Source organism: Penaeus vannamei, chromosome 12 (genome assembly GCF_042767895.1).
Source record: "Penaeus vannamei isolate JL-2024 chromosome 12, ASM4276789v1, whole genome shotgun sequence".
NCBI classification, from domain to species: domain Eukaryota; kingdom Metazoa; phylum Arthropoda; class Malacostraca; order Decapoda; family Penaeidae; genus Penaeus; species Penaeus vannamei.
In genome coordinates, this window is record NC_091560.1 from 30,557,683 (window position 1) to 30,569,991 (window position 12,309).

Genomic DNA, 12,309 nt, shown 5'->3' on the forward strand with positions numbered 1-12,309 from the left:
ACGGCCTCCTCCGGGGCCTCCATCTCGGGTTCGAGGACGGCCTCCTCCGGGGCCTCCATCTCGGGTTCGAGGACGGCCTCCTCCGGGGCCTCCATCTCGGGTTCGAGGACGGCCTCCTCCGGGGCCTCCATCTCGGGCTCGAGGACGGCCTCCTCCGGGGCCTCCATCTCGGGCTCGAGGACGGCCTCCTCCGGGGCCTGCATCTCGAGGACGGCCTCCTCCGGGGCCTCCATCTCGGGTTCGAGGACGGCCTCCTTCGTGGCCTCCATCACGGGTTCGAGGACGGCCTCCTCCGGGGCCTCCATCTGGGGCTCGAGGACGGCCTCCTCCGGGGCCTCCATCTCGGGTTCGAGGACGGCCTCCTCCGTGGCCTCCATCTGGGGCTCGAGGACGGCCTCCTCCGTGGCCTCCATCTCGGGTTCGAGGACGGCCTCCTCCGTGGCCTCCATCTCGGGTTCGAGGACGGCCTCCTCCGGGGCCTCCATCTCGGGTTCGAGGACGGCCTCCTCCGGGGCCTCCATCTCGGGTTCGAGGACGGCCTCCTCCGGGGCCTCCATCTCGGGTTCGAGGACGGCCTCCTCCGGGGCCTCCATCTCGGGTTCGAGGACGGCCTCCTCCGAGGCCTCCATCTGGGGCTCGAGGGCGGCTTCCTCCGGGGCCTCCATCTCGGGTTCGAGGACGGCCTCCTCCGGGGCCTCCATCTCGGGTTCGAGGACGGCCTCCTCCGGGGCCTCCATCTGGGGCTCGAGGACGGCCTCCTCCGTGGCCTCCATCTCGGGTTCGAGGACGGCCTCCTCCGGGGCCTCCATCTCGGGTTCGAGGACGGCCTCCTCCGTGGCCTCCATCTCGGGTTCGAGGACGGCCTCCTTCGTGGCCTCCATCTCGGGTTCGAGGACGGCCTCCTCCGGGGCCTCCATCTCGGGTTCGAGGACGGCCTCCTCCGGGGCCTCCATCTGGGGCTCGAGGGCGGCTTCCTCCGGGGCCTCCATCTCGGGTTCGAGGACGGCCTCCTTCGTGGCCTCCATCTCGGGTTCGAGGACGGCCTCCTCCGGGGCCTCCATCTCGGGTTCGAGGACGGCCTCCTCCGGGGCCTCCATCTCGGGTTCGAGGACGGCCTCCTCCGGGGCCTCCATCTCGGGTTCGAGGACGGCCTCCTCCGAGGCCTCCATCTGGGGCTCGAGGGCGGCTTCCTCCGGGGCCTCCATCTCGGGTTCGAGGACGGCCTCCTCCGGGGCCTCCATCTCGGGTTCGAGGACGGCCTCCTCCGGGGCCTCCATCTGGGGCTCGAGGACGGCCTCCTCCGTGGCCTCCATCTCGGGTTCGAGGACGGCCTCCTCCGGGGCCTCCATCTCGGGTTCGAGGACGGCCTCCTCCGTGGCCTCCATCTCGGGTTCGAGGACGGCCTCCTTCGTGGCCTCCATCTCGGGTTCGAGGACGGCCTCCTCCGGGGCCTCCATCTCGGGTTCGAGGACGGCCTCCTCCGGGGCCTCCATCTGGGGCTCGAGGGCGGCTTCCTCCGGGGCCTCCATCTCGGGTTCGAGGACGGCCTCCTTCGTGGCCTCCATCTCGGGTTCGAGGACGGCCTCCTCCGGGGCCTCCATCTCGGGTTCGAGGACGGCCTCCTCCGGGGCCTCCATCTGGGGCTCGAGGACGGCCTCCTCCGGGGCCTCCATCTCGGGTTCGAGGACGGCCTCCTCCGGGGCCTCCATCTGGGGCTCGAGGACGGCCTCCTCCGGGGCCTCCATCTGGGGCTCGAGGACGGCCTCCTCCGGGGCCTCCATCTCGGGCTCTAGGACGGCCTCCTCCGGGGCCTGCATCTCGAGGACGGCCTCCTCCGGGGCCTCCATCTCGGGCTCGAGGACGGCCTCCTCCGGGGCCTGCATCTCGAGGACGGCCTCTCCGGGGCCTCCATCTCGGGCTCGAGGACGGCTTCCTCCGTTGCCTCAACCTCGAGGACGGCCTCCTCCGGGGCCTGCATCTCGAGGACGGCCTCCTCCGGGGCCTCCATCTCGGGTTCGAGGACGGCTTCCTCCGGGGCCTGCATCTCGAAGACGGCTTCCTCCGGGGCCTGCATCTCGAGGACGGCTTCCTCCGGGGCCTGCATCTCGAGGACGGCTTCCTCCGGGGCCTGCATCTCGAAGACGGCTTCCTCCGGGGCCTGTATCTCGAAGACGGCTTCCTCCGGGGCCTGCATCTCGAGGACGGCTTCCTCCGGGGCCTGTATCTCGAAGACGGCTTCCTCCGGGGCCTGCATCTCGAGGACGGCTTCCTCCGGGGCCTGCATCTCGAGGACGGCTTCCTCCGGGGCCTGTATCTCGAAGACGGCTTCCTCCGGGGCCTGCATCTCGAGGACGGCTTCCTCCGGGGCCTGCATCTCGAGGACGGCTTCCTCCGGGGCCTGTATCTCGAGGACGGCTTCCTCCGGGGCCTGCATCTCGAAGACGGCTTCCTCCGGGGCCTGCATCTCGAGGACGGCTTCCTCCGGGATGGTTTATTATCGGACGAGGTGGTTTCATTCTTGAGGGTCGAAGACGTCCTCCTCCTCCGGGGCCTCCATCTCGGGCTCAAGGACGGCCTCCTCCAGGGCCTCCATCTCGGGTTCGAGGACGGCCTCCTCCGGGGCCTCCATCTCGGGTTCGAGGACGGCCTCCTCCGGGGCCTCCATCTGGGGCTCGAGGACGGCTTCCTCCGGGGCCTGCATCTCGAGGACGGCCTCCTCCGGGGCCTCCATCTGGGGCTCGAGGGCGGCTTCCTCCGGGGCCTCCATCTCGGGTTCGAGGACGGCCTCCTCCGAGGCCTCCATCTCGGGTTCGAGGACGGCCTCCTCCGGGGCCTCCATCTCGGGTTCGAGGACGGCCTCCTCCGGGGCCTCCATCTCGGGTTCGAGGACGGCCTCCTCCGGGGCCTCCATCTGGGGCTCGAGGACGGCTTCCTCCGGGGCCTGCATCTCGAGGACGGCCTCCTCCGGGGCCTCCATCTGGGGCTCGAGGACGGCTTCCTCCGGGGCCTGCATCTCGAGGACGGCCTCCTTCGGGGCCTCCATCTCCGGCTCGAGGACGGCTTCCTCCGGGGCCTGCATCTCGAGCACGGCTTCCTCCCGAAACATGGTTAGATAGTTCAGCATTGACCAACTAGTAAAGCGAAAATTGGCAATAATACTCAATTATTAATAGCATTGTCTATTACTATTAGCAGGGTTAGACGGAAAATTAGAACAACAAATATATCTACATAAATGGTCAAGGATGATTACACTATTTCTTTGATCGTATCATCAAATCTATTATATTATTAATATTGAACACTAGTTAAATGCATTATTTTCCGGATAATTATTATTTTTGAAATTTGTATTTACTGATCATTACCATCATTATTTCTCTACAATAATTTATTAACATAATTAAGATACTGAGATAGCATAACGCCATTAACGCTGCTAGTGGCATCGCAGTTAATAGTAATACCATCATTAGTATAACGGGTCCGGAGAAATGCAATGAGTTTGAAATCGAAATCTATAATTTGAAATCCATATATTGCAGTCCGGTACGAGTTTGGAGCGACACAGGAACCACGGTGGGGAAGGTGAATCTATTTACTATTACGTTGGGCGTTGTTGTTCTGCGCGAATCACTCATGTAATTAAAGGTAGCTTGTGGACGAGGTAAAATATTAGGGCCTAAGTGATGGGACAGGCGTTTGTGAGTTTTAGTTAAAAAGGGTGTTTGTTTTCAGTCTTATGCGAGAAGTGTGCGTGCTTGTAGATCTATAATGTTGGTGTGGCTTGTCGGAAATTTGTTGTATGAATTTCGTGTTCCACTTGTATGTTTTGGAAAATATTTGTGTTTATTAGCGATATTGTTTAAACTATTGGCGTTAATTACTTAAGACCCCTCCCTCCAAAATATCTCGTTTTCTACCACTTGGATAAAGCTCCTTGGAACCACAGAAAACCTTATTATCTTTTAAGGAATAACTAGGTTTTAAATATATGATGGCATGGCATTTGATGCGAGGTCAACATGAAAGTACAGATACCACTTGGTACATGATCTAACATACTTTATATTCTACCATTCAACAGATACTTTAATTTACTTATCAGATGCATAAGTCAGGGATAGATTTACGTCGACTATAAGTTGGCGCCTTGACCATGTAGAATTTATTGTGCATTGCATTCATACAAGTATTTTGTTTGTTTTCGTTCTTGTTTGAGTTTCGGAATACCTTTATTTAAAGGGGCCTCTAAGCTCGTTGCAGTTTAGGGTCTCGTCAAGCCTAAATCCGACCCTGGCACAAGTCAAGCGAACAAAAAGGATACCCAGAACTGCCTCCTCTTTGCTGTTGGTGCTAGTGTTGCCAACTCCATGGTGCCACAATTCAACCCACCCTTAACCTTGGAAAACTCACAACTGATACAGTATTTCTTAATGGAAATGGATTTAAATGGATTTAAAGTTATGCAAACCCCATGTCTTTGGGCCTGTCAATTCAGAGAAAATAAACAAACCTGAATTTTATCGGTATTGTATTTTAACCTATAAAAATGACATGCATTGCATACCTTCTGTCCAAAGAACAGTTTAGCTGTGGGACCTAAAATCCAAAGTAGTGTGGTGGGTTTTTCAGTCTTTTATAATAAACGAAAGAAACAAACATTTATAAATATTTGAAGTATAAAACTAAATAAACAAATTTTATGAAACATAACATGTTTGGAATTAATAAAGAGTTGAAATACTACTAAGCTATACTAAATTCGGTCTCGTTCTTAAAGAATACACGGATCGCAAAGATTGCAAAGACGCAATTAGCATAAAATGCATAATTAGGATAGATTGATAAACCAGGTAACGCTAACAAGTCACAAACAAATTTTAGAATTTACACACCCAGATGCGAACATTCATTTTTAAGCTGGAGAGATAAAACATTCAAAATTACCTACATGTACTTATATTTACTGACAAACACGACACCATCCACCATTTCCGATTTTGTATATACTATACTGATTATCTTTGTATTTTTTTCAAAGTGAATATCTTTGGGTTTACTTTACTAAGCCCAAACACTAGGAAATGACATATTTACGAGAATTACCTCGTCGTTTTATTGAAGTTCGATAGTTTCTTAATTTTTCCAAACTTTCCTGCAGGAGTTTACTACAGAACTGAACACTTATAATATAATGATTTGCTCTTTTAATGAGTGTAAACAATACGGAGCAAAGTGAGTCACGTATCAGTTTACTAAGCGACGCGTCATTGAGTTTCCAATTACGGAACGATTCGCAGGTTAAGGGCCGGTTGGCAACCCAAAGTTGTCGCATAAAAAAGTATAAAATCTGTTGCTGTATTTCATTTCACTTTCATCTCACGTTTTGTGTGTTTTGTAATCGTTTTGGATACACTCACCCCCCCCCCCCTACACAGATGTATCCCAAGTGCTATTTTACGTTACAAGTTCTTTTTTTTTCTGTTTAAATCTCCTAATAGATAATGTATTAAGTTGTGACATTTATTTCATACAGCCATTCAGTCTTACAATTAGTAATTTTTATTAAATTCTTCAGTGTGTTATATGTGTGAATCTGTTTTCCAAATGACCAGTTCAGGAGACAATGTTAAATATTGATGATTGGTTTCGAAGTGACTGTGCCTTTCTGTGAGTAAGTCCCTATTGCTCAACGCAACAACAGTAGAGGCACACTGTATGAATCCTTTCTGTTTAGGAACTTTGCTCTCTCTCTCTCTCTCTCTCTCTCTCTCTCTCTCTCTCTCTCTCTCTCTCTCTCTCTCTCTCTCTCTCTCTCTCTCACACACACACACACGCGCGCGCGCGCGCTCTTAAAATGTTTTTAAAGATAATCACAATAACAATAACAATTTAAACTTTTTCAAAATATTCTGAAAATGTAGCACGTGTGTTTTATGCAAGACCAACCGCTTCGCAACCAAGGTCTGTAAGTACATACACAAGTATCGACCTTGTTCGCAAACCCAGAGGCTGCGGCGACGCGTTCAGAACATGTTCATTCAGCTGGCACACACTGTCCGCTTGTTTGGGAACAGCAGCAAACTTGCCGAAACCTATGTGTATGATATATACTTCGTGTAACATAGGCTGAGCATGTAATCTTACACCCAGAAGTGTGAAGTAGTGAAGAGTTGATTCTTAATAATGGGAAATGGGAAAGAAGATTATGTAACTGATTTTTTTTCTCACTTATTCATTTCCATCCGAGATGGAATCTTAGCAAATCCACTTGTGTTTCGAATTTAATGAAACTGGGTGTGGGTTTAAAGTACATAGAAATGCATGAGAAGTGCTGACAAACCTTGAGTGGTCATGAAAATGGTCATTGTGAACATCACTTGCAATAGCAAACAGATTCATGACGAACAATAAATATACATACTTTTTAAAGATTGGATGTGTGAACACAGCGAACAAAACATCCACAGTAATTGAAGGACCAGTACCTTACCCCCAAAAAAAGATAATACACGGCATTTACGTGTTGCCTAATCACTGAAACTTTTGCAGTCTGGCATTCCACTGATAAGGACAAATCTGGTGGTTTCAGGAAGCTGATAACACAGGCAAACCGATAAGCTCTAATGTAATGTACTTTTATCTGCATAACTTTAATGGGCCATAAAGCCTTTAAAATGCAGTTAGTTGCCTGGTTGCTAGGACAAATAAAAAATAGTTTCTGACAGGGTTGCCGGTATAAGGCAAATACTGATATTCTTACTGGAATTTTAGATGACTTAAATCGTTACTTAAATTTCAGCACAATAATGGTAATGAAATGATGATAGTTATCATAATGTACAATACACAATAACATCAATTCATATTAATGGTTAACCATACCGATGTTGATAATAATGATATTAGTAACTGTAATGATAATGATGGAAGCTTTACAATTGTTGGAAGAGTGATGCTAAAATGATAATAATGATAGTGGTTATAATGATGATACTGATTATCATAACAATGGTTATAACCATAATGATTATCACAATCATAATGATAGGAGGATGAGTGATGATGGTAATTATGATAATAGCCAAAGCAGTAATCACAACATCAACAATTATAGTGATAATAAGGATTGCAATGATAAAGATAATAGTAATAACAATAATGATGATAATGATAATGAGAAACATGATGGTAACGATTATGATCAATGTGATAATGATGATAATGACAGTAATAATGTTAATGAATGATTATAGAAACAATAGCAACAGTAATAGTAGTAGTAATAATGATAAAAATAATGATATAAATGATTACAAAAAAAAAAATAAAAATAAGAAAGGCAACAATAACAATAACAGTAATATTGACAGCAACAAAAACACATTAACAATGATAATAATTAGGATGATAATGAGGAGGGCAATAACGGCCTTATCAAATATGTGTTAATGTGAGTTCAGGGCTGATTATAATTATAATAGTGGTGATGAGAGTGATGATAATGATAAAGATAACTAGAATAATTAGAACAATGTTAAATGCTTTTCGATGCGATAATGAAAATGCTGATGATGATACAGTATAGTATGATAATATTAATGAATGGCAATAGTATTGCTAATACTCATAATGGAATACTGAGAAGAAAAATACTAATGATAACAATGATAATGATAATGATATAAGTAATAATGACAATAATGACAAAAACAATGATAATGATAACAGCAACAATGATAATAGTGGTAATAATAATAGGATTAGCAGTAGCAATGATGATAATAATAATAATAATAATATCATTATCATATGTTTAGTATATTGTCAATATTTTTATTATCGTCATTACTATCAATGTCATTATTATTATCATTATCATTATTATTATTAATATCAGTAGTATTATCATTATCATTATTATTATTATCAATATTATTATCATTATCATTGTAAGGATAAACATAATAATGATGATAATAACTGCTAATTATTGTTATTACTATTATTATTATTATTATTATTATTATTATTATTATTATTATTATTATTACTGTTATAAACAGCAGTAGCATTATTGTTATTATTATCATTATTATTATTATTATTATTATTATTATTATTATTATTATTATTATTACTATTAACAATAATATTGATATTAATGATAATGATAACAATAATTTTGACAATTAAAGATGATGATTGTAATAGTAATAGTAATAAATAATGATAAGAAGAATGATAATTGCGATAAGAGTAGTAATGATGATAACAATGATAATTATGATTATAATACGATCTTGCTAAAAGCTATTACTAATGATACTATTGAAAAGTTTCAACAAAAAGATATGATAATAACAATAGTTTCAATAGATGATGATTATAAGTAACAACAAAAACTAATATTGCCATTCAATTTTTATGTTTACATTACGAGTGAATTAGCACGTAAATGATTATCCTTGACAATAGTAACAAACGCGAGAAAGTTGTCGTTCTTTGAGTGTATTATTGTTGTACAGTTGCGGAATTATATTTCAGTACACTTTCTGGGTCCCACTTTTGTACATCTGGCAACCAATCGAAGTAAACATAGCGTAAATAGTATTTTTGTGAATGAGGATAAAACCCTAGGTATTTGTAACAAAGAGTGTGATTGGTGGAATGAAAATAACCAAAGAGTACATTAAGGAATATTTTTAAAAACTAAGAAAGCCATTTAATCTTCCGTTTTCTTCAAATAAGTGATCACAAAACATGTAATACTAGTTATCGTTGATTTTCTAGTTGGATATTCCTCAAATGCGATATCCTCGAATTGTTTGTTTATCGAAACGGCAACACCTATGGTGTGGAGGCGGCTTTTCCCCAGTCTTCGAACACAAGAAGTATCAATGATTTTAGCTTCATGCTTTACATATCTCTGTATAGCAGCAAAATCAAACAAAAATGTGCCAAAGATCTTTATAAATACTTCTCGTAGCTGCACCATAATCGATCTTGTAAAATATACATTTTTCCTCTTTACCAGAACCAAACACTTATTTTGAATAAATAGAAATCATGCTACATTACATTCTTCTTTACATAATGCATAGATTCTTCATCATTGTGTGTGTGTGTGTGTGTGTGTGTGTGTGTGTGTGTGTGTGTGTGTGTGTGTGTGTGTGTGTGTGTGTGTGTGTGTGTGTGTGTGTGTGTGTGTGCGTGTGTGTGTGTGGCGTCCATGGAAATACGAAGTCACTGCTTAGTGACGAGTTATGAAACAGTATGTTTAATTCGTTTCGGTTATTCAGAATGTCCTTTATCTTGTGCTAAAATCTGATCATAGTTTTTCTGTTATTATTCCGTAAGTCTTGGCGTTTTTAGAAGGAGGCATTCACATTCGATCAGTTGAGCGAGAAAATACAAGTTCGCTTGTTTCAACTCAAGCAACTACAAGGTAGGTGGTTCCAAAGAGGGTGAATAGCAAAAGTCAAAGAACCGACTCTCATTACAGGAGCTGTATATCTGATATTTTGAAGAAGAAAAAAATTAGTTTGGATTAATGTCAGTTAATCTTGCTCTTTATTTGTTGTTTATGCAGTTTTTTTCCTTCTTTTTGTCAATACACGCTTGTTTACAGTGTGTGTAGAAAAAAAGACATTCTTGTATTTTATCACAAAATAAAATCAAAGTTTTTGTCATTTTCACTGTGAATTAATAGATCAGATCTAGGCACGGATTTAATAAACAGACAATTATAATTATTTTAGAATATTAACTGAACGCAAAACCGTGGTCGGGTTAACCAGGCCTCAATGTGTGTATGTATTGTGTGTGAAAGAACTGCAATTATACAGTTTTTAACGCTTTAGTTTGAATCTTTTGTTTTATATTTCATATACATTTTGAACCCCTTCTCACACAAAACGCCATGCCATGTAGTTGATAACTAGCACACACACACACACACACACACACACACACACACACACACACACACACACACACACACACACACACACATATATATATATATATATATATATATATATATATATATAATATATATATTTTTTCATAGATAATGGGGGCTTCAGTAAATTGACTATTTGGCGATGTTTATTAATTTTGGAGATACTTTTACTATAGTTTGATTTTTTAAAGGAAAACGGTAATAACTGTAGAAAAGGAAGACAAATAGTAATGTTTATATTAGGAAATATGTATTGTTATTCAAATGGTGTCTGATCCCTGAGACAGAAGTGACTTGTTCACATGTAACGTTTCGATTTTTATCAGCTGGTTCGAGGTTGCTTCATTAGCCGTTTCTCAAATATTGACAATAATCGGCCAAACATTTTTCGTCAGGTTTGAGCGACATCCCTCGCTTGGCCATCGAAGGACCTCCACGTGGTGTTAGGCAGGGAACTACTTCGTAACTGCCCTGGGCGTGTGTATAGGGCAGTTATCCTCATTGTTTCTGGGAAGGGCCAAGGCATAACCGTGTATTGATGGGACGATTTTTTTTTTCTAACAATTCGATATATTTGTCTAAGAGGGATTTTCCCCGTTTCGCTAACGGGGAAAATGCAGGTCACGCGGCCGCGCCTCGCCGTTTTATAGATAATTTGTCTGTCATATGTGAAATGTAAATAATGATATAGAATCTGAACATGAGATATGACATGTAGGGCACTGCTCTGTATAAACAAACAACTATATAGTAAATTGAAATCAACTGATTTCTGAAATATTGAAAAGGGCTAACATTTACACCTTCAATTCCCTTCAGCAATGGAGCTTTCTGTGTATTTCCGGTGTATTTTGGTCCCATATCCATCTGGGCGTAAGGGACATGTTTTCTAGAGAAACATGTTTACTAAGCCGCGGGATGATGCTGTAGGATATTATATATATTGTAGGATATTACCTGTTCCATTCTGCCCCGACTTTGTCCCCTAGAATGCTGACGTCAGCATAACAGTGCTCATTCACAGCTGAATCGACTGAGAGGGGCAGCCGGGCGCGAACCCGGGACCATGCGATTGCAAAGTCAGCGGTCTATCACTGAGCTATGCCACCCTATTGTAGCAGTTTATTTCAGATTACAGCTTTTTTTGCGTCCATCCTGAAAAGAGTGTCAGCTTGGCAGCCTCGCTTTGACCTCGGATTTTTCATGTTATTATGACGTCAAAGACCATCGGACATGTATTTTTTCGGCGAAGTGGATATTCAGGAATTGATGAATATTCATTGGCATAAGATATGAAATATACGACTTCGTGTTATTTTCTACATTGTTCCGGGAAATTATTACTTCTGGGATAATGTTTAAAGAGGATGAATTTGAAGGTTTGATATGCTAATATCATCTACGCCTACGCATATATTGCATTACATTGCACTGGCAAATAGAAATGAAATGGATAGATGACAATAACAACTGGCCGAGAAATTCCCATTTCATTAGAATGAACAAGATATACAACACAAGTATTGGGAGTTGGTTCTAAGATTTTTGCTATTCACCCTCCTTGGAACCACCCAGCTAATAGTTGCTTGAGTTGAAACAAGCAAACATGCATTTTCTCGCTCACCTCTTCGAATGTGGATGCAACTCCTCAAAGCAACGCCAAGATTTGATGCATAATAATAGCTGATTATACAATCTTTCGTAACACATTACCAAGCATGACCATATTTCCATAGACGATACACACACACACATCAATAACGAATCTACATATTCAATGTAACCAAATTGTGATTTTGTTCATGCTCTATATTGAAGAATCAATTTAGCACGTTCTGTTTATTCGATATGTGTTTGATTTAGGCATAAAGATAAAAAAAAAAAAAAAAAAAAAAATATTAGGGCGATTAGCTGCTAGTAGATGGTGTAAGTATGAACGGTATTTACAGAGGTCTCCGGGATTTTACAGAGTTTTAGGTAATTTAGTTACCATACATAAATGTTCAATGCATGAAACTTTTTCATGTTTCAAGAAATATGTATCTATAAATGATACTTCTTATGTTGTAAGGAGTAGGAAATGCCCCCTCCCCATCATAGATGTTGCCATTTGGATAAGCAAACAATGCCAGGATATCGCATTTGAAGAATATCCAACTACAAAGTCAACAATAACTAATATTACATGCTTTGTTCTTTATCACTTATTTGAAGGAATCGAAAGATCAAATGGCTTCCTTAGTTTCAAAAAATATTCATTAATACACTTATTGGTGACTTATTTTCGACCAATCACACTCTTTGTTACAAACTACCTAGGGTTTTAGCATCATTCACAAAAA

At 43.0% G+C, this 12,309-nt stretch overlaps 1 protein-coding gene across 1 annotated transcript in view; it reads right to left on the reverse strand.

Moving 5' to 3' along the window:
- The window catches only part of LOC138863522 (fibrous sheath CABYR-binding protein-like), a 5,446-nt gene extending 2,982 nt beyond the window's left edge, over positions 1 to 2,464 (reverse strand). The window contains exons 1-6 of the mRNA XM_070127681.1: positions 1,907 to 2,464; positions 1,452 to 1,565; positions 1,092 to 1,241; positions 912 to 1,025; positions 552 to 701; positions 198 to 449 (exon numbers count right to left, since the gene is read on the reverse strand). Coding sequence (XP_069983782.1) covers positions 198 to 449; positions 552 to 701; positions 912 to 1,025; positions 1,092 to 1,241; positions 1,452 to 1,565; positions 1,907 to 2,464 — 1,338 coding nt within the window. The remainder of the gene's footprint in view (positions 1 to 197; positions 450 to 551; positions 702 to 911; positions 1,026 to 1,091; positions 1,242 to 1,451; positions 1,566 to 1,906) is intronic.
- Positions 2,465 to 12,309: the final 9,845 nt, after the last annotated feature.